The 23,229-nt window shown below is 48.9% G+C and overlaps 1 protein-coding gene across 2 annotated transcripts in view; it reads right to left on the reverse strand.

Moving 5' to 3' along the window:
- Positions 1–23,229, reverse strand: part of trpm2 (transient receptor potential cation channel, subfamily M, member 2) — a 337,017-nt gene that overhangs the window by 157,829 nt on the left and 155,959 nt on the right. For both annotated transcript variants that reach the window (XR_015078103.1, XM_085985384.1), the window contains exons 14-17: positions 17,073–17,202; positions 13,673–13,818; positions 11,824–11,936; positions 8,755–8,868 (exon numbers count right to left, since the gene is read on the reverse strand). Coding sequence is in view for 1 of the 2 variants with exons in the window: in XM_085985384.1 (XP_085841510.1) it covers positions 8,755–8,868; positions 11,824–11,936; positions 13,673–13,818; positions 17,073–17,202 (503 nt within the window). In the remaining variant the exon portion in view is untranslated. The remainder of the gene's footprint in view (positions 1–8,754; positions 8,869–11,823; positions 11,937–13,672; positions 13,819–17,072; positions 17,203–23,229) is intronic.

Raw genomic sequence — 23,229 nt, forward strand, 5'->3', positions numbered from 1 at the left:
AGATGCGTGGCTAGTTCTGGAGAAAAAGTCTTCAACACGACAACCGGGATGTTGTCAGGGCCCATAGCCTTTGCTGTATCCAGTGCTCTCAACCATTTCTTGATATTACGTGGAGTGAATTGAATTGGCTGAAGACTGGCATCTGTGATGGTGGGTGTTACATTGTTATAGTATCACATCATTAAATGGAACTACTTTGGTATGGAACTACTTTGGTATGGTGTAGTTATATTGCTACGTGCACGGGCAGTGCACAGTGCAGCGTCGGACACCTTGTATCACTCCGCACCATGCGGCAGCACAATAACAAAGCAAGAATACAGCTAAGTAAAAGCACTAACTAAAATGAACTAAAAGTGTCTGTAATATATATTGTATAAGAACACAAGGAGACACAACATGGTGGCAGCGGTATAAGCGAGTACAAAATTGTGCTATACAAACTACGAATAAGACGAAAAGTGATTTTATGAGCTGATTGTGAGTGCCGGTGTCTGCGGTGATTGAGAGTGAATCGTACGGGAAACTAAAATGACGGCTGCCGCTGCACTGACTGTGCAAATGCAACCCCTCATGAACTGGGAAGCCGACGATATAGTAGAAGCATTCCGCAAGTTCAAACAGAAATGTGAGCTTACATTCAAAAGCTTCCTGAAGGGTACTACCAAAGAGAAAAAGGTTAGTTACATTCTGTTGTGGACAGGAGAAAAAGGTCTAGATTTGTATAATAGCTGGAGTTTGACTGAAGAGGAAAAGGAAAACCCTGCGACAATTTTTGATAAATTCAGCAACCATCTAGAGCCTAAATCCAATCACTGTATACACAGATACAAATTCCAGCATCTAAGACAGGAACCCAGTGAAACAGCTGACAATTTCCTGACAAGGCTGAGAAATGAAGCCAGCAAGTGTAAATTTAAGGAAATGGAGGAAAGGCTTGTGGACCAGCTAATATGGGGGTCAGCACATGTAGAGGTACAAAAAGCCCTGATAGGAAAAGAAAAGCTCGGAATAACAGAGGCTATAGATACTGCGAGAGCTCATGAAGCCATGAAGCAGCAAATGAAAATGCTGATTTCTCAAACGGCTGACATGCGGACGGCTTCTGAGATGGACAACAGAGTGGATGCAGTGAGAGAAAAGTACAACACACAAAGACATGCACATGACAACGGGGGAAACATGTGCAGAAATTGTGGAAGACTGCACGATTACACAGACAAGAGGAAATGTCCAGCATATGGAACAAGCTGCAATGCATGTGGCAAACTAAACCACTGGGAAAAGAGGTGTAGAACGAAGAAAGAAGGAACATACATCAAAAACAAAGGCAGACAGCAGAACCAGAGAAAGAAACACAATATCCATGCCATGGATGAGCAGGATGATGATGATGATCACGACAATGCACTAAACATTGAAACCATAAAGATACAGCTTCACGAGATGTCCAGAGTGGAAAATACTCCGAGGAGAGAATTGCACACCATCATCCAAATCAAAAAAAAGGTCAAAGGGCGGCCCACAACCATCAACTTAAAGTTGAAGCTGGACACAGGGGCTCAGAGCAACATTCTCCCATTGAGACTGTACCAGCAGATCTTTCCCGAAAACCTGAGAAGATGGCTACCCGAAAAATGGTTGTTTAAAGGCAAGTAATGTCACGCTGACAGCATACGGGGGGAGTGAGATTAAACAACTCGGAATAACCTTTATCAAAGGAACACATAAAAGAAAGAACATCAACTGCATGTTCTATGTCACCGACACTGAGGGGCCAGCGATCCTGGGATTAAACAGCTGCGAGAAGTTGAGATTGATCTCAGTGCATCATGAGCTGACGGAAACGCCACTGAAGATAGACAGCAACACCCCACTGGAGAACCGCCCACAAATCAAGAGTACAAAAGACTTGATAGACATGTATCCGGAATGTTTCGATGATACAGTGGGATGTTTCGGAGATTTCCAATACCACATCACCACCGATCCAGAGGTAAAGCCCGTTATCCATGCTCCACGAAAAGTACCCATCAAGCTGAAGACAAAGCTTGAAAGAGAGCTAAAGGAGATGGAAGAAAAGGGAGTGATCGTAAAGGTCACTGAACCCACAGACTGGGTAAACTCAATTGTGGTACGAGAAAAGCCAAACGGGCATCTCAGAATATGTTTGGACCCCAAAGATCTAAACCAGGCAATAAAGAGGGACCACTCTCCCACCCCAACGCTAGAGGAGATTACGCCATCACTGGCAGGAGCCAAGGTTTTCTCAAAACTAGATGCCAGAAATGGATATTGGAACGTGAAGTTGGATGAGGAATCAACAACACTGACAACATTCAACACACCATTTGAGCGTTTCAAATTCCTGCGGTTACCATTCAGGCTAAAGGTCAGTCAAGATATCTTTCAACAGAAAATAGACGAGACATACAGAGGCTGTGAAGGAGCTATAGGAATAGCTGATGATATTCAGATCTATGGAGCAGATGAAAGGGACCATGACATGCACCTACATGAGGCCATGGAGAGTACCAGGAAGGCTGGCATCAAGTTAAATGCAGATAAGTGCATAGTTAAAGTCAAGGAATGCCAATTCTTCGGTATGATTTATACACCAGAGGGAGTCAAGCCAAATCCAGAGAAGATTGCGGCGATTGCTGAAATGAAACCACCCAAAGACAAGAAAGAGCTGAGGAGTTACCCCAGCTTGGTCCAATACATGAGTTCTTTCATCCCACACGTCGGAACATACAACAAATCTCAGAGAGCTATTGAAAGAAGACGCCGAATACCAGTGGTCTGAAAGGAATTTCAAACAACTTAAAGAACTGTTGTGCAAAGAAACAAGTCTGTCATATTATGACAGAAGAAAACCAGTCACTCTGCAAGTAGACGCTTCTACCAGAGGACTAGGGGCAGCTCTGGTACAGGAAGGAAAGCCGATAGCTTTCGCATCAAAGGCCTTGACGTCAGCCGAGACGAGATACGCCAACATAGAAAGAGAACTATTAGCAGTAGTGTACGGATGCGAGAAATTCCATACATACCTATATGGCAGGCGATTTACAATAGAGAGTGACCATCGTCCACTAGAACAGATCTATAAGAAGAATCTGTGCAAAGCGCCTGCAAGACTGCAAAGACTACTTCTAAGGATCCAAAGCTATGACTTCACGCTTAAATATAAGCCAAGAAAGGAAATGGTGCTAGCAGATGCATTGTCTCGATTGTCACCATATGAGAAACACGAGGTGGAGGGCCTAACAGTAAAAATCCACCACCTAGTGAATGTTACCCCTACAAAGCTCAGTCAAATCAGAGATGAGACTAGCAAAGATGAGGAGTTGCAACTACTCACACAACAAGTAATACAGGGCCGGCCGGAGAGAATCCAGCAGGTACAGGTGACAATTCGTCAATACTGGACGATTAAAGATGACATTGCAGTAGAAGACAGTATTCTCCTTGCTGGATCGAGGATCATCGTGCCAAAGACGATGCAGACACAACTTCTCCATCTCATACATGAAGGCCACATGGGAATGGAGAAATGCAAGCTGAGAGCCAGATCAGCTGTATACTGGATAGGCATGTACAAAAATATCGAACAGATGGTCTCTGCATGTGGTATATGCCAGAAATACAGAAATGCACAACAGAAAGAGGAGATGATACCTAGTGAAATACCGTCAAGACCATGGCACACTGTTGGGGCAGATCTCTTCATGTGCAATCAAGAATGGTATCTCATAGTGGCAGATTACTATTCCAAGTTTCCTTTTGTGAGAAGGATGAAAGGCTTGAGAGCCACAACTACCACCAGGGTTGCAAAGAGCTTGTTTGCTGAACAAGGAATCCCGGAAAAGGTCATCTGTGACAATGGAACCCAGTTCACATCGAGTGAATTCAGAGCTCTGGCAGAAAAGTATGGGTTCAAAATAGTAACCTCATCCCCACATTTCCCAAGGGGACACGGGTTCATCGAAAGACAGATCCAGACTGTCAAGAGAACTCTCATCAAAAGTAGTGAGATGGGGAAAGACCAAGACCTTGCCCTCCTATCACTCAGATCAACACCACTGAAAGCAGACATGAAATCACCTGCGGAATTGCTGAATGGGAGGAAGTTTAAGACTACACTACCAGCAAAAATATATCCTGCCCAGGACCAGGAGGACTTCAGACAAAAGCTGGCAGAAGCACAGATCGTAGGAAGCAAACATTACGATAAACATGCAAAGATGCTACCAGAATTGCTGAATGGACAATCAGTGCATGTGCAAGACCCGGTGTTGAAAACCTGGAATCCAGCCAAGGTCATTGGAAAAGCTGATACTCCAAGATTCTACTTCGTAGAGACTGAACCTGGTAACCAATACAGACGGAACAGACTCCACATCAGACCTTCACCTGAACTGGATAAGCAGCAGACAACATCAGCAACATTGACAACACCAGCTACCACAAGCAGTACAACACTAGAAACAAGCGCTACAAATCAAACAACCACGAGCATGCACACTCCAACTCCAAAGGCGACAGCAACAACAACAACGAGAGCAGAACACACCAAAACACCGCAGAGAGGAATGGCCACCACCAAATCCACAAGGTGGAGGGACAACATCCAACCAACTGAGCGATATCGCGAATAAAAAAAAACTCATGATTCTTTGTAGTTGATAATAATAGTTTAGATATAATATTTGTTAATTTAAATTGTTAAATTTCATGTTTTTGTTTTTTGAGAAAGAGGGATATTACATTGTTATAGTATCACATCGTTAAATGGAACTGCTTTGGTATGGAACTACTTTGGTATGGTGTAGTTATATTGCTATGTGGCACACTGTGCACGGGCAGTGCACAGTGAAGCGTCGGACATCTTGTATCACTCCGCACCATGCGGCAGCACAATAACAAAGCAAGAATACAGCTAAGTAAAAGCACTAACTAAAATGAACTAAAAGTGTCTGTAATATATATAGTATAAGAACACAAGGAGACACAACAGTGGGGATCTCAGGAGTAGGCCGATATGGATCATCCACTCAGCACTTCTGGCTGAAGATGGCTGCAAATGCTTCAGCCTTGTCTTTTGCACTCACGTGCTAGGCTCCACCATCATTAAGGATGGGATAATCATGGAGCCTCCTCCTCCCGTTAGTTGTTTAATTGTCCACCACCATCACAATTGGATGTGGCAGGACTGCAGAGCTTTGATCTGATCCGTTGATTGTGGGATCGCTTAGCTCTGTCTATAGCATGCTGCTTCCACTGTTTAGCATGCATGTAGTCCTGTGTTGTGGCTTCACCAGGTATGCCTGGTGCTGCTCCTGGCATGCTCTTCTACATCCTTATTGAACCAGGGTTGGTCACCTGGCTTGATGGTAATGGTAGAGTGAGGGAACTGCTGGGCCACGAGGTTACGGATTGTGGTGGAATACAATTCTGCTGCTGCTGATGGTCCACAGTGCCTCATGGATGCCCAGTTTTGAGCTGCTAGATCTGTTCTGAATCTATCCCATTTAGCACGGTGAGCGTGTCACACAACACGATGGCCGGTGTCCTCAGTGTGAAGATGTGACTTCATCTCCACAAGGGCTGTGCGGTGGTCACTGCTACCAATATTGTCATGGGCAAATGCATCTGCGATAGGTATATTGGTGAGGATGAGGTCAAGTAGGTTTTTCCCTCATATTGGTTATACATGGGATGAGAGAGAGAGACAGGGAGATACTGGGGTAGAGAAAGAGACAGAAAGATACACGGAGAAGAGAGAGAGAGAGAGACAGAAAGAGATACAAAAGGAAGAGATGAAGAGATATATGGGGACTAGAGAGAGACAGAGAGACATACTGGATGAGAGCGAGACAGAGACAGAGAGAGATACATGGGGAACAGAGAGACAGAGAGAGAGAGACACAGAGAGAGACACAGAGAGAGATGCTGGAGAAGAGAGATACAGAGAGAGAGACAGGGGAAGAGAAAGGGACAGAGACAGAGAGAGATAGGGACAGGCAATGAGAGAGAGACATTAAGAGAGAGACAGAGAGAGTGAGACAGGAGATGAGAGAGAGGGCCAAGAAAACACAGATTGAATTAGAGGCAGAAAAAAAGTGATAGAAAGGCACAATTGAAGGTAGAGAGAGATAGAAGGGGAGGCAGGGAGAGAGAAAGTGAGAGAGATTCATGGGGAAGAGAGAGAGATGGAAAGATAATAGGGAAGAGAGAGATGGAGTGATAGTGGGGAAGAGAGAGAGATGGAGTGATAGTGGGGAAGAGAGAGAGATGGAGAGATAGTAGGGAAGAGAGAGAGAGAGATAGTGTGGAAGACAGAGAGAGATAGTGTGGAAGAGAGAGAGATGGAGAGATAGTAGGGGAGAGAGAGAGAGATACAGAGGAAGAGAGAGACGGAGATACTGGGGAAGAGAGAGAGATGGAGACAGCGGAAGAGAGAGAGAGACAGGGGAATAGAGAGACAGAGATACTGGGGAAGAGAGAGACGGAGAGACAGCAGAAGAAAGAGACAGACAGAGAGATACTGGATAAGAGAGAGAGATGGAGAGAGACAGAGAGATACATGGGGAAGAGAGAGACAGAGAGAGAGAGACAGAAAGATACATGGGGAAGAGAGAGAGAGAGATTCAAGAAAACACAGATAGAATTAGAGGCAGAGAGAAAGACTCCAGGCATAGTGGGACGGACTCCACTCAAACTGGGCTGGGATCAGTGTCCTGGTGAATTGAATAACTGGGGCGGCAGATCGGACTTTAAACAAATAAGGGGAAGAAAGGTTCAAGAAATGGTAGATTTATAAGTCTGAAGAGAAAAATCAAGGCTGTAGAGCAGAGTAGCGATTTGGCTAAAATCAAGCAGATTGTGTCAGGATGGGACAGAGTGTTTAACAAACCTAATAGGACATTAGCAACTAAGGCCACATCAGGGAAAATAGCAAAAAGTTAAAATTAAAGGCGCTATATCGGAATGCACAACGATTTCGTAACAAGATAGATGAATGAATGGCACAAATAGAGATAAATGGGTTTGATCAAGTAGCAATTGTTGAGGTGTGGTTGCAGGGTGACCTCATCTTCCGATTAGGCACTCTGCAGCCTTCCGGTCTCAATATCGAGTTCAACAATTTCAGATCATAACCTCGGCCCCTATTTCATTTTCACTTATATTTTTCCACTCCTTTCCTTTCCCCCCCCCCCTTTCCTTTTGTTTCTCTCTCACACCTGGCAGCTATCTTTTGCCCTGCCAGTACACTTTACACCTAATCACAGCCTATTACCATCTCGTCTAGCTTCTAATCTCTTTTACTTCTTTTGGTTCTTTTATTCTTTTGTCCGATCGCAGCCCTGCCTTCGATCTAGTTCCTTTTCTCTCCAGTTTTGAAGAAGGGTCAAACCCGAAACGTCAACTCAAATTTCTCTCCACGGATGTTGCCTGACTTGCTGAGTTTTTCCAGCATTTTCTGTTGTTATTAAGGTTGGGAACTAAATATTCCAGGGTACTTGACTGTTAGAAAAGATAAGCAAAATGAAAAAGGAGGTGGGAGAGCCCTGATAATAAAGGATCAGATAAAGGCAGTCGGGAGAAAGGATCTTAGCCTAGAAAATCAGGATGTAGAATCAGTATGGGTGGAACTATGAAATAACAAAGGGGAGAAAACACTGGTTGGAGTTGTTTATAGGTCTCCTAACAGTAATTAGTGTTAGACAGAGTATTCATCAGGAAATTAGAGGTGCATGTAACAAGGGTCAATCTACAATCTATATTAATGACCTAGATGAAGGGACCGAGTGTAATGTATCCAAGTTTGCTGACGATACAAAGCTAGGTGGGACAGTAAGCTTTTTGAGGGTGTAACTAGCAGGGTAGATAAGGGAGAACCAGTGGATCTAGTATGTTTGAATTTTCAAAAAGAATTCGATAAGCTGCCACACAAAAGGTTGTTGCACAGGATTAGGGCTCATGGGATTGGGGGTAATATATTAGCATGGATGGAGGATTGGTTTTTGACAGAAAACAGAGAGTAGGAATAAACGGAACAGTTTCGGGTGTAACTAATGGAGTGCCGGATGGATCAGTGCTTGGGCCTCAGCTATTTACAATCGATATCAATTCTGAAGGGGATTGACAGGGTAGATGCCAAGAGGTTGTTTCCCCTGGCTGGAGAGTCTACAACTAGGGGGCATAGTCTCAGGATAAGGGGTTGGCCATTTAGGACAGAGATGAGGAGGAATTTCTTCACTCAGAGGGTTGTGAATCTTTGGAATTCTCTACCCCAGAGGGCTGTGGATGTTCAATTGATGAGTATATTCAAGACTGAGATCGACAGACGTTTGGGCACGAAGGGAATCCAGGGATATGAGGATAGGGCATGAAAGTGGAGTTGATATAGAAGATCAGCCATGATCTTATTGAATAGTGAAGCAGGCTTGAGGGCCCTATGGCCTACTCCTGCTCCTAATTCTTATGTTCTTAAGAGTGATAGAAAGGCACAGGTGAAGACAGAGAGAGATAAAAGGGGAGGCAGAGGTGAAGACAGAGAGAGAGCAAGACAGAGAGACAGAAAGACAGACAGATTGAGAGAGAGATGGAGACAGAGAAAAACTAAGAGATAGAGGGACAGATGGAGAGAGAGAATAAGACAGAGAGAGACAGAGAGACGGTGAGAGAAAGAGAGACAGAAAGAAAACATTCAGCTAGTCAGCAAGAGAGAGAGGGATGGCCTATACTCACTGCGAGATGGATCGTTGTCTGATGTGCATCGAGTTGAGGTTCCCACTCACAGATGGATTCATGCTAAGTTCAGTGTTGCTCAATGACATTTTCTTTCTCCTTTCTTCATCCCGTCTGGAAAAAAAAGCAGATTGTTTTGTGGGAATTGGGAGAGTGCTGGCTCTGACTGCCAGGGCTCGCCCCTCCTTTACCAGGTTACTGACACTAATGGAAGTATCTTTACATTGCTGGGCACCAGCCTCAGACACTGCAGTGAGCTCCACTGTTAGACACAAGCTGGCTGCCTTAACCCTTCCAATGCTGGGTTCCTCTTCCTCCCCATCTCCCCTCCTGAGATGGGCTTCCAGTGGAGGACAATATAACAGTGCCTCGAGCCTACCAGGAATATTTAATGAAGGTACACAGAGGCAAATTGGGCTGGTTTCCAGTGGTATAATCGCTGGCGGACAGTTCTAGTCCACTTCTGTCGACGAGGAAAGTCAGTGTGTGTGTCTGCGTGTGCCTAAAAGAAAGACTTGCATTTCTATAATGCCTTTCACGACCACCAGACGTCTCAAAGTGTTTGACAACCAATGAAGTACTTCTGAAGTGTCGTCACTGTTGTAATGTGGGAAATGCGGCAGCCAATTCGCGCACAGCAAACTCCCACAAACAGCAATGTGATAATGACCAGATAATCTGTTTTTGTTATGTTGGTTGAGGGATAAATATTGGTCAGGACACCAGGGATGACTCCCCTGCTCTTCTTCGAATAGTGCCATGGGATCTTTTACGTCCACCTGAGAGAGCAGACAGGGCCTCGGTTTAACGTCTCATCCGAAAGACAGCATCTCTGACAGTGCAGCACTCCCTCAGCACCGCACTGGAGCGTCAGCCTAGCTTTATGTGCTCAAGTCCCTGGAGTGAGACTTGAACCCGCAACCTTCTGACTCAGAGGCGAGAGTGCTGCCCACTGAGCCACAGCTGATACTGTCTAAGTGTGTGTGTGTGGGTCTGTGTGTTGTGTGTGCCTATGTGTGTCTAAGTGTGTGTGTGTGTGTGTATAACTGTGTCTGTGTGTGTCTGTGTGTGTGTGTGTGTGTATAACCGTGTATGTGTGTGTCTGTGTGTAGTGTGTGTGTGTGTGTGTGTGTCTGTGTGTGTATCTGTGTGTGTGTGTGTCTGTGTGTAGTGTGTGTGTGTGTGTGTGTCTGTGTGTAGTGTGTGTGTGTATAACCGTGTATGTGTGTGTCTGTGTGTAGTGTGTGTGTGTGTGTGTCTGTGTGTGTATCTGTGTGTGTGTGGGTCTGTGTGTAGTGCATCTGTGTGCGTGTCTGTACGTGTCCATGTAAATGCATGTGTGTGTGTATCAATGTGTGTGTCTGTGTGTGTGTGGTTGTGTGTCTGCATGTGTATATCTGTGTGTGCCTGTGTTTGTGTCTGTGTGTCTTTTAGTGTGTGTGTCTGCATGTGTGTCTGAGAGTGTGTCTGTGTGTGTCTGATTGTTTATCTGTGTGTCTGTTAGTGTGCGTGTCTGCATCTGTATGTGCATCTGTGTGCGTGTATCTGTAACTCTAACAAATGAGGGATGAGGATAGAATGTTAACTTACTAATAAATAATATTTTGGGATACAGTATATGAGTAATTTGAGACATGGTGTGTGGTGAGTGTAGCGTGTTCAGGAGGAACAGGTTACTTGGACCTATGGTTCCCAAATCTCTCCATCACTGGGGTTTTCCTCGCTTCGTGTCTGGGTCTGTTGTAGACAAATTGCTGGAGATTGATTGCTGTGATTAGTTAACGACTCCGTTATCATTGTATCATGTGACTACAGGATGGTAGAAGGCGAACTAGATCGACTGTGGTCATTTTTTGTCTAGCAATTACTATGTTCCTATTAAATCTGCCTGATGTCATTGGTTGTGTCACTAACTCTAACTGGGACGGGTCCCTGATAATATTCAGAGGACAGATTGCTGTAACTGGCTGCTTGGCAGTGCGTGCCTGACAGAGGAGGGTCTGATTACCGAACCCCAATACCAGCTCTCCCAGCTACAACCAACTAGCTGTTTGCTAGCTGCCCCCAGGTCTCTTGTGACCTCTTTTGGCCCGTAATGTTCCCCCCCTCATCAATATCAGAGCAGTGAGGCGGTGACATTGGGACCACTGATTGTGTGGAATGAGGAGAGGTAGAGGGAGACAATTACTCAGCGGGGAGGGTGCTTCGGCTGAAATGGTGAAATCCAGTGATCCCGGCCTCTCTCACCACAGTGCGCCGAGGAATTGTTTAATGAATTGACTGGAGACCTGAAGAGTCTGTGGCTTATAAAGGCGTCTTTTCATTTAATGATTGAACAATTTGTTCTCGAAAGTTGGCAATCAACTACGTGAAGCATTAACGCTAGGGTGGGCCGGGAGAGAACTGTACCTACCGAGCAGCTCACTACGTATCACAACCCAGGTCCCGTGGGGCATTAACCACAACTCACACCACAGCCTAGAAATTCCAGTTTACCAGTTGCTCCCTTGCGGGAGGACTTCGGCCCGCCAGTCTGCCCCGGTGATTACCCTGCCCCAAACCTCGGCATTTGGATGGTTCAAGGCATTCCCGGGTTAAGTGGTGACGATGAAAGTTGGACTTGCGAACTGTTTCTTTGATGCTCTCCCAACGGTAACTCTCCAAGATCGGCTGCCATTGGGAAACCACTCTGTGGGCCGTGCTACCGCCTGCTTCATACAGCTGGATGATCTGTTGGCCATACAACGGGTGGAGCCAGCACAATTTCTTGTAGACACTGACCTCCCTGCCAGACCAGCCTCCAACTGTGATGTCAAGAGGTGCCCACTTCCTCCCGCCCATGGTATTTTAAGAGAGGAGCATAAACCCAGGGAAACAGGTTCAGTTCCCAATTTCTGCCCCCCTCCCTGACCAGAATTTCTAGTCTCGGTGCCTGAGATGCAGAGTGTTCCATTTAGCAGCACCGGCATCGCTCGCCTCTGTTGGCACAAAGGTTCACGTCAGACAAAGCCATGTTTGGTGGTTGGGGTTGACAGACACTGGTGGTGGGAATAGTGACTGGGCTCCTACCTGAAAGTGATGAGCTTTGAGTAGATGATGGGCCAGAGCACTAAGCAGAGCAGCACCTGCCAAGTGTTTGTGTCGACAGAAAGCTCACCCCACCAGATCTTGGTCAGCAATGCCTGCAAGAAAAGGGAGAGCGAATCACGTGTGTCAGCGCTGAATGTGCAGGGTCCAGATTCTCTTCTGAACAAACAGTGACCAAAACTGTCATCATGGGACGCTTCCCTGCAACTGCCGAGTGTGTAGAAGCCGGGGCCTCTCAAACTGTGCCAACAAGAGTCAGCGCCACACTTAACAACCGCCAGCCAACAACTTGGGGACCCTGTCAGCATTTGCTGAAGAATGAAGAGGAAGGAGAATGAAGAGAAGAAGTAGTTGGAGGAGGAGGAGGAGCGAGGAGGTGGAGGAGGAGAAAGGAGGAGGTGGAGAGGTGGGGAGAGGAGGAGGGAGAAGAGAGGAGGTGGAGGAGGAGAGAGGAGGAGGTGGAGAGGCGGAGAGAGGAGGAGGAGGAGGAGAGAGGAGGAGGTGGAGAGGAGGAGGAGGAGGAAGAGAGGAGGTGGAGGAGGAGGTGGAGAGGCAGGGAGAGGAGGAGGAGGAAGAGAGGAGGTGGAGAGGCAGGGAGAGGAGGAGGGGGAAGAGAGGAGGTGGAGGAGGAGAGAGGAGGAGGTGGAGAGGCGGGGAGAGGAGGAGGAGGAGGAGGAGAGAGGGAGGTGGAGAGGCGGGGAGAGGAGGAGGAGGTAGAGAGGAGGTGGAGGAGGAGAGAGGAGGAGGTGGAGAGGAGGAGGAGGAGGAAGAGAGGAGGTGGAGGAGGAGGTGGAGAGGCGGGGAGAGGGGGAGGGGGGAGGAAGAGAGGAGGTGGAGAGGTGGGGAGAGGAGGAGGAAGAAGAGAGGAGGTGGAGAGGCGGGGAGAGGAGGAGGAGGAAGAGAGGAGGTGGAGGAGGAGAGAGGAGGAGGTGGAGAGGTGGGGAGAGGAGGAGGAGGAAGAGAGGAGGTGGAGGAGGAGAAAGGAGGAGGTGGAGAGGTGGGGAGAGGAGGAGGAGGAAGAGAGGAGGTGGAGAGGAGGAGGTGGGAGAGGCAGGGAGAGGAGGAAGAGAGGAGGAGAGAGGAGGAGGTGGAGAGGCAGGGAGAGGAGGAGGAGGAAGAGAGGAGGAGAGAGGAGGAGGTGGAGAGGCAGGGAGAGGAGGAGGAGGAAGAGAGGAGAGGAGGAGGAGGAGGAGAAGGAAGAGGAGGAGGACAAGAGGAGAGGAGGGGAGAGGAGGAGGAGGACGAGAGGAGGAGGAGGGGAGAGGAGGAGGAAGAGGAGGAGGGGAGAGTAGGGGAAGAGGAGGAGGAGGTGCAGGTGGAAAAGGAGGAGAGGAGGAGGAGGAAGAGGAGGTGGTGGAGGAGGAGGAGAGAGGAGGAGGTGCAGGTTGAGGAGGAGGAAGAGGAGGAGGAGGTGGAGGAGAGAGGAGAGAGGAGGAGGTGCAGGTGGAGGAGGAGGAGGAGAGAGGTGGAGGTGGAAGGGTGAGGAGGAGGAGGAGGAGGAGGAGTCGAGGGAGGAGAACAACAAAAAGAAAGTGCATTTATACAGCACCTTTAGCGTAGTGAAGTGTCTTCGGCGCTCCACAGGAGTGCTACCAAACACAATTCATCTCCCAGCCACATAAGGAGATTTTAGGACAGCAGGGTTGTGGATGAGATTATGATGGGTGGAAATTGAGAATTCTCACAGCACAGAAGGAGGCCATTTGGCCCATCGTGCCTGCGCTGGCTCTATAAAAGAGCTATCCAATTAGTCCCTGCACTTTCCCCATAGCCCCACAAGTGCCTCTTCAGAGGACAAGCCCCCAACTTGCAAACCAGACTGAAGTCAGACCTGAACACCTCCTTGTGCCATGAACTTCTGGCTCTCAGCTTCCAACGCCAGGTGCAAGCACGTCATGTTCCCCCAGATGGCAGACACCCTAATCAGCAGCTTCTGTGCTCGCTTACTGTGTTTCCTGTAACACTCTGTGAACAGGCCTTTGGTTAAAGAGAGAGGAGAACAAGTAAAACAAAAGGCACAGAAAAATTATTAGAATCTCATTTTTAGAATCATACCTCACAGTAACTCAGATTATAGTGACAGGAGTGTTGTATCATGCCATTTACTGTGTATTATTCTGCTGCTAAGGTGCATCTGTGTTCAAGCTAGACTATCTCTTTAAGACACATAGGGCAAGATTTTCATTGGGCCGTGGAGGCGGGATTGGAGGCGTGCGGGGGGTTAAAATCCCGAAATCGAGGGTCCCGAACCCATCCCGCCTCCATGCCAGTTTCAAAGGAGGCGGGTACCCGCCCCGCACTGGGACCCGCCTCCCCGAGGCAGGAAGGGGATTAGTGCCACTTAACTGCCTGTTAACAGGTAGTTAACAGGCAGTTTTTGGCCTAATCCCTATTTTTATTCCTGAAGTGTGGGATTCCCGACGGCTCCAAACCACGCCAAGTTAGCGAGGCGGACCGTCGGGCTGAAGGGCTTGGAGGGGTCAAGATGTCCAGTGTTCAGGTGAGTGATGGGTGCATGAGTGCAAAGGTAAGTGTGTTTGGTATGTGTAAACTGTTTAAATAAGTTTTACTTACATGTACTTACCTTTACAGCCTTCCTTCCTTCAGGTCTCGGGAGTCCCTCATCTCATCGGCACAGAAAGCAGAATGGCTGCGAGCTGTCAAAAATTGCAGCATTCAGCTTTCTGTTCCGGGGAGATCTCTAAATCATCCTGAGAGGAAGGAATTAACTTAGAATACAGATTGTCAGTGTTTGACAGCTTCAAACAGCTGTGAAACGCTGATATTTCATCTGTCAAAAGGTCTTGACAGATGAAATATCAATCTGTGACATCACCTGTTGCCTTAATTGGCCTGCTGAGCCCACTGGGCGGGCTCAACAAGGTCAATCAACTCAAAATCGCGTGGGTTGGCTAGAACTCGATGGAGGCGGGACTACAACCCCGAAAGTTGTAGTCCCGCCTCCTACCTGACTTCTCAATGAAAATCCAGCCCATAGTCTGCAAGTACGCTCATTATGAGGTCACTTGTTAAAAATTAATTCTCGGACTGTGGGCGCCGCTGCCAAAGCTGGCATTTATTGTCCATCACCAGTCGCCCTGAGAAGGTGGTGGTGGGCCTTCTTGAACCACTGATAGCAGTTTGATGCAGCTTGCTCGGCCACTTCAGAGGGCAGTTAAGAGTCAACCACGTTGGTATGTGAACTGGAGTCACATATTGACCAGGCTGGGTAAGGACGGCAGGTTTCCTTCCCTGAAGGGCATTAGTGAAACAATTGAGTTTTACCACAATCCAACAGCTTCTTGACAATGTTCCCTCTAATTTTTTTTTGTGTGGGGTCCCTTTAAATTTGTGCGGTATCTTTACCAGCGACAACAGCCGGAGAGCAGCTTGCATAGGATCTCCGGATAGCGGACGTTGCTTCATGGTCACTTTTACTGATACCAGTTATTTATTTCCAGATTTCTTAAAACTGATTTTAAATTCTCAAACTGTTGTGGTGGGATTTGAACTCACGGTCTCTGGATTAGTAGTACAGTAATATAACCACTGTACCTCACTCACCTAGAATTCCATAGAAATTACAACATGGTAAAGGCTGTTCAGTCCAACCACTCCATGTTGGTGTTTATCCTGCACATGAGCAGCACCCTAATCCCATCTGTCCACCCTGTTCCAATATCCCTTTATTCCATTTTCCACCTAACTAACCTATTCTTAAATGTTGACATGGACTGTTCTTCAATCACTAACTCATTCCACAGCCTCACAATCCTCTGTAAAATAAAAAAGTTCCTCCTGCTCTCTTATGTCCCCTTATTCTAGACCCTCAACCACTGGAAATAGTCAGTGTCCATCTACTCTTTCTATCCTTTTACAATTTTAAACGCCTCATTCAAATCACCCTTTAATCGCCTGTTCTAATGAAAACAGCCTCAATTTTAAGCCTTTCTGCATGTTTGTATTTCCTCAGACCAGACAGCATCCTAGTGAACCTGCGCTGTGCCCTCTCTACTGCTTCAATATCCTTCCTATAGTGTGCAGCCCAAAACTGCACACAGTACTCCAACTGTGGTCTGACCAAGGCTTTATTCAGATTCACCACTACTTCTGGGCTCTTGTATCCTATACCTCTCGGCATAAAACCCCGTATTCCATTAGGTTTTTTATGGGCTTGTCCACTTGAGGTACTGCTTTTATAGTCTGGTGAACCTGACCCCCAAATCCACATCTGCTTCTCCACATCACCCAACCTTGCTCCATTTAAACTCTAATTATTACCTTTGTTTTTGGTAACCAAAATGAGCCATCTCACATTTACAGGCACTGAATTCTAACCACCACTTTTTTGCCAATTTCCCCAACTTATCAAGCCAACCCTTTTTATCCTTCATGACCTCTCCTTTAGGAAAATCAGCTTACGGTCTTACCTTGATGTGCAAGCACACACACAAAAAAATTCAAATTGCTTTGGTGAGAGACCCAGAACTTTTAGCAGTGTCTGGAGACATCCTTCTCCCCAGGGTGAAGAGTGAAGCCCGGCTAGAATATATTTCTACCACTGGCCGCATTTTGGGACAATTGTGTTACTGAGACTGTGACTCCCTGGCCAGAAAGTCCCTCTTCCCCTCCCCTATTTAAAACAGACAACAGTGGGGGGATTTTCTCCAGCCTCTTTAATTCACCTCTCACTGATGGAGGACCAAGCCTTTGGCTTAATGGTGGTATTGTCGCATCTGAGTCAGAAGATGCAGGGTTCGAATCCCAGTCTGGACAGACCGGAGCGCCGCATCCAGCGGAATACTTGAGTCTGGTTGTGGAGCCCATTAATACTGCCCCACCCCCTGCTGTATAGGACTAACCCACCCCTATTGGCTGATATTAAGATGTTTAGGGCCACGGAAGGAGTGTTAGACCATCGACTGTTATTCAGCCCACAAATCCTTCCATTACTTCACACTGTTCTCCAACAGAAGAGCGCGAAGATACAACAACAGCTAACAGATGGCGGAGAGAACCTGGTGCTGGGTCTTCACTCTCTCCTGCTCTAGTGCCGGATCTCAGCATGTTCTGGAGTAGCAATGAGCTCTGCCTTCCAGGGACTCTCCATCTTTCTGAAGGAAGTGCTGTGCCTTCTGACGGAGAGATCCTGAGCGGAATGAACCCAGCATCGCACCAGCAACCTGTACTCAGGGGCACTGAGATCAAACATGACTTAGACCCTAACATACCGATGGCTCGATCCTCATACTCCTGGGCCAGCTCTCCCATTTTCTCAGACAGGTCCGTGTCATTCTCTTCAGCGGACATTTTTTTCAGGATCTTACAGGCAACCAGTGAAGAAGCAAGGCTGTCCATGCCCTAGAATACAACACAATAGTCAATGTCCTCAGGTGACTGATCAAAGTCATTACATCCAGTACAAGGCCGTGTGATTCAATCCACCAACACAATGTATTGTGTAATGTGATTTACGCTGTGGCGGGAGATCGGGCCATGGAGCTTTACATGAAGGCAAATATCCTGCGAGCTATTCCTGCTTTGTCGCTGTAACTGCGACCAATGTTTGGCAGAAACCCCCATCCTCCAAAGTGACAGTGGCGGAGCAGGAGAGGCTCCAAAGATATCACCAGCAAGCCACAAATTCTACACGAGGGCATCAAACTTAGGAGAGGGAGGATGAAATAACAGGTGGTGAATGTGTTTTTTAATTAACTCTCGGGATGTAGGCAGCACTGGCAAGGCTGCATTTATTGCCCATCCCTAGTTACCCATGTGAAGATGGTGGTGGGCCTTCTTCTTGAACCGTTGCTGTTCCTGTGGCTTGCTCGGTCACTTCAGAGGGTAGTTAAGAGTCAACTATGTTGGTGTGTGGGTCTGGGGTCACACAGAGGCCAGACCGGGTAAGGACAGCAGGTTTCCTTCCCTAAAGGACATCAGTGAACCAGTTGAGTTTTTATGAAATCCAACAGCTTCATGATCACTTTTATTGAGACCAGCTTTTTATTTCCAGATTTTAAAAACTGAATTCAAATTCTCAAACTGGCATGGTGGGATTTGAACTCACGTCCTCTGGATATTGGAATCTACGGGGAGGAGGTAGGGGCTGAATCTTCAGTAAATTCAAGGGGTAGTTGGATAAGTACCTGGAGAGATATTTGGTAGAAGGGGTATGAATTGGGTGGGAAAGCAGCAGAAAATGGGGGAAAATTGATGGTGAGGCCTACTGCACATCCCCACCCTGACCTCAAGTTTCCTCCCCCTGCCTGGGAGGGAACGACACCTGGCCTTCCTTCCACCAGCTCACTCACTGCATGCACACAATGGCTGGACGCCAGGTCCAGCAAGCTGCCCAATCTCCCTGCCTCCTCCACTCCCCCCACCCCGCACCATTGACGACCCCAGGAGATGGGAGGTGACAAGTCCCTGGGGCAGCCCTGACCGAGGCCCAAAACACAACTTGGTGGCCATGTCTTCAGGGCTCCTCTTCCCTTTTAAAGTGGCTCCCGTCTAATCAGCTGCTGCGGCAGCGCAGTATCTTCCCCCGTCCCCGAGCTGAAGTCACAGTGGGGTCAGGGCGATGGGTAGAAGCCCCATCCCACCCTTTCTGGGGTGGGTTGAGGGAAATCCTGCCTGATATTTCCGAGAAACCGGGATCAGCCAGATGGACCTCTGTGGTGTTTCCGAGTCCTGTACATTCCTGTTAATATTGGTGCTCACTGAGAGTCATCTACAGCAATCCTTAGATTTGAGGTGCTGGTCTCCAGTACACAGGGGTGTACTGTGGAGCCAATCTTAATTGATGTGTTGTTTTGAGAAACCCACCTGAAGAACATATTAGCATCGAGAGGGAGGGGGTACTAGCGGTTTTAGCAGGCCAAAAAGTGGATAAATCCCCAGGCCCGGACGAGATGTATCCCAGGCTGCTGTGTGAGGCAAAGGAGGAGATTGCAGGGGCTCTGACACAAATTTTCAGAACCTCTCTGGCCACAGGGGATGTACCAGAGGACTGGAGAACAGCTAACGTAGTACCATTATACAAGAAGGGTAGCAGGGATAAACCAGGGAATTACAGGCCAGTGAGCCTAACATCTGTGGTAGGGAAATTATTGGAAAAGATTTTGAGGGACAAAATTAGTCTCCACTTGGAGAGGCAAGGATTAATCGGGGATAGTCAGCATGGCTTTGTCAAGGGTAAATCATGTCTGACAAATCTGATTGAATTTTTCGAGGGGCTGACTAGGTGTGTGGATGAGGGAAATGCTGTGGATGTGGTATACATGGACTTCAGTAAGGCTTTTGACAAAGTCCCGCATAGGAGACTGGTCAAGAAGGTAAGAGCCCATGGGATCCAGGGTGCCTTGGCGCGTTGGATCCTAAACTGGCTGAGTGGCAGGAGGCAGAGGGTGATGGTCGAAGGTTGCTTTTGTGACTGGAAGCCTGTGTCCAGTGGGGTACCTCAGGGATCGGTGCTGGGTCCCTTGCTGTTTGTGATCTACATAAATGATTTGGATGAGAATGTAAAAGGTATGATCAGTAAGTTCGCAGACGACACAAAAATTGGTGGGGTGGTAAATTGCGAGGAGGAAAGCCTCAGGCTACAGGACGATATAAACGGGTTGGTCAGATGGGCGGAAAAGTGGCAAATGGAATTTAACCCTGAAAAGTGCGAGGTGATGCATTTTGGACGGACAAATAAGGCAAGGGAATACACAATGAGTGGTAGGACCCTAGGAAGTACAGAGGGTCAGAGGGACCTTGGTGTACATGTACATAGATCCCTGAAGGCAGCGGAACAGGTAGATAAGGTGGTTAAAAAGGCATATGGGATACTTGCCTTCATTAGCCAAGGCATAGAATATAAGAGCAGGGAGGTTATGATGGAGCTGTACAAAACGCTGGTAAGGCCACAGCTGGAGTACTGTGTGCAGTTCTGGTCGCCTCACTATAGGAAGGATGTGATTGCTTTGGAGAGGGTGCAGAGAAGATTCACCAGGATGTTACCTGGGATGGAGCGCCTCAGCTATGAAGAAAGACTAAACAGGCTGGGGTTGTTTTCCTTGGAGCAAAGAAGGCTGAGGGGGGGCCTGATTGAGGTGTACAAAATGATGAGGGGCATAGATAGGGTAGATAAAGAGGAACTTTTCCCCTTAGTAGGGGGGTCAATAACAAGGGGGCATAGATTCAAGGTAAGGGGCAGGAGGTTTAGCGGGGATTTGAGGAGGAACTTTTTCACCCAGAGGGTGGTTGGAGTCTGGAACTTACTGCCTGAAAGGGCGGTAGAGGCAGGAACCCTCACAACATTCAAGAAGCATTTGGATGAGCACTTGAAATGCCATTGCATACAAGGCTATGGACCAAATGCTGGAAAATGGGATTAGATTGGACAGGGCTTGATGGACGGTGCAGACACGATGGGCCGAAGGGCCTCTTTCTGTGCTGTATAACTCTATGACTCTATGGCCTAGAAATTCAGTTGGGCGCACCAGCCGTTAGCGCCTTAGGGGGAGTAGATCTCGAGCGCTAGGCGCTTATCGCCCGGGCGCAGCGCGATCTGCGCCTCTCCCCAACTTCAGGACACATTTAGCGCTGGCGCAAAGTCTTAGCGCGCGCCCTGCTGCGCGCGCAGATCATGACGTCATATAATAGTGCAACGCCCTTTGTGCGCCCCAAACCGGAACTTCACTCACGCCGGCCCATTGTGCGCCGGGCGTTCCGAGCGACTGTGAAGTGGAACGGTACACAGGCCAGCCGGGCCGGGGGGAGCGCTAATTAAAGGGCACTTACCCAGCAGTATAAGGCCAACCATTTTGCAGCATTCACTCTTGTGCAACGGTTTTTTGGACAGAGACCAAGGAGGAGAGTTTACTGCTTTGGACCAACACTTGGACAGGTATTTTTGGCTCAGGCCAGAGCTTACCAATTATCTTAGCCTTCATTCAGAGCTCAGTGTTTGCCAGCATATAATGGGGGCTGCATTGGGTGGCAACGCTGAATTTCAGCCTTATGCCAGAAGGGCTTACAGACGCCGTGAGAGAGTGGCAGCCCTGGCTAGACGCAGAGGGGGCAACAGGCGTCGCCAACTGAGGCCTTACCCACGCAGGGTATACCGCCAGCAGACCTCCTATCTGACCATGTCTGCCGCGATGTGTGTTAGGAGGCTGCGATTCCGAAGGGAGGTGGTTGCAGACATCTGCCGGCTGCTTCAGAGAGATCTGCAGCCACAGCTGATGCGCAGGACGTCTCTGTCGGTGGCAGTGAAGGTGACAGTGGCTCTCAACTTCTATGCCTCCGGCTCCTTCCAATCCGCTACTGGGGACATCGCTAACATCTCCCAGTTCGCCGTGCATTGCTGCATCCGCCAGGTGACCGAAGCCCTTTTCAGAAGGAGACATCAATTCATCTCCTTCCCCATGACCCAGCAGCGTGCACTGGGGTTTGCAAGAATAGCGGGCTTCCCCATGGTGCAGGGCGCCATTGACTGCACGCATGTGGCTTTGCGGGCACCTCTTGAGCATGCCGAGGATTACCGCAACCGGAAGGGCTACCATTCCCTCAATGTACAGCTGGTGTGTGACCACAGGCAGCGCATCCTAGCTGTCAATGCCCGCTTTCCAGGCAGCAGCCACGATGCCTTTATCCTGCGACAGACAACTGTGGCTGACATGTTCCAGGCACAGCCTCCCCCAAGAGGATGGCTTATCGGGGACAAAGGCTATCCTTTGTGTACCTGGCTCATGACACTGCTTCGCGCGCCCACGACCCCTGCTGAAGAGGCATACAACGAGAGCCATCAAGCGACGAGGAACCTCATAGAACAAACAATCAGCATGCTCAAGCAACGGTTCCGCTGTCTCGATCGCTCCGGGGGAGCCCTCCAGTATTCGCAGGATCGAGTCTCCCAATTCGTCGTCGTTTGCTGCATGCTGCACAACCTGGCTATCCGCAGGACTCAGGCACTGCCACCTCACATTGGACCACCACCTCAGGAGGAGGAGCAGGAGGAGCATGAGGACGACGAGGACGAGGAGTACCAGCCCAGGAGGGACGCACAAGGTCCAAGGGCCGCCCGTCGTCGGCTTATTGAACGTCACTTCTAGGCCCCCTGTCAGGGAATGGCTTGCGCCAATGATAGAACATGATTGCAGCCGCTCCGCAAGCCCGCAGCCGGTTAAGGCAACAAACACTTCAAAGATCAAACATGGACAATGTGAATAAATAAAATGCTTTATTGTACAAACTCTGGGCCCTTCCCACATGAAAACCAAAAACAGAGGAAACCCACAAAAAACACTGAAACACATTACTCGCTCCCACAACCTGGGGAGGATAAACAAAATAGGGCAACTAAAATGGCCGTCATTGTCGGCCTTCGTCCAAAACAAACATCACATCATCAGCCTTCAAAAAACTAACATCCAATTCTCGGCCTCAAGAAACAAACACAAATGGCAACACATTCGAATATTTGGCCCGCTAGGGCAATGCCTTGGCCATCTTTGGCTGGCCCCTGCCCGCCCTGCTGCTCCGCCTCAAAGTAAGGCCATTGGCTGCTGCAAGGCTGGGGGCAGGCTCCTGAGGGGCACATGTCGTGACGGCAGATGCCCTTGGGGGTCGGCCTAGTCGAGGTCTGGGCGTCGAGCGGCCGGCTGTTGATTGCTGCAGCTGTGGCTGGCCAGCATCAGTCGCTGCAGCAGCTCCTGGCAGCTCCACTGGGGGAGTGGCAGTGGCGGCTGGAGGAATGGCGGGAAGCTGGCGGATGGCAGGCGCTCGCTGGTCGCCTGAGACACTGGCAGTCGCCCGGGCCAGCACTGCAGCATGCGCACCAATCTGCCGAGGGACAGACCGATGTGCTGCTGCAGCGCGCCGGGTGCCCTGGCGATGCCTGGCTGACACAGTGAGTGTGGCAGCAGTGAGTGCCCGTGTTGACCTGTTCACTGCCCGCAGCAGAGCAGCCAGTGACCGGACGGCACCACTAATCACCTGGCCAGTCGCTGCAAGATCTGCCCGGTATTCCGCCCGACTGGTGGCCTCTAAGGGCCCGAACTCGGCCACACTCCGAGAGAGGGAATCGATGGACTCAGGCAACCGTGACACTACCGCCATGAGCTCCGTGTGCCGGCGCTCCAAGTCCGCGGACAAGTCTTCGAGGCCTTCCATCTCCTCGGCGAAGAGCATCTCCTGACTGGAGGCCGGACTCTCCCTCTGGGGAGAAGGCCGCCGAGCTGCCCGACCCTTCCTGCGTTGCTGGAGGCCGCTGGGCCCAGCAATTGGACTCCCCTCCGACGCATCCCCCCTCTGGGGAGAAGGCCGCCGAGCTTCCACCCCCCTCCCGCCTTTCTGCAACACGCAGGTCCCAGGAGCTCCCCTCCCCTTCGACACTTCCGC

The sequence above is a fragment of the Somniosus microcephalus genome, chromosome 4 (genome assembly GCF_052327205.1).
Source record: "Somniosus microcephalus isolate GS21.2 chromosome 4, FLI_Smic_1.0, whole genome shotgun sequence".
NCBI classification, from domain to species: domain Eukaryota; kingdom Metazoa; phylum Chordata; class Chondrichthyes; order Squaliformes; family Somniosidae; genus Somniosus; species Somniosus microcephalus.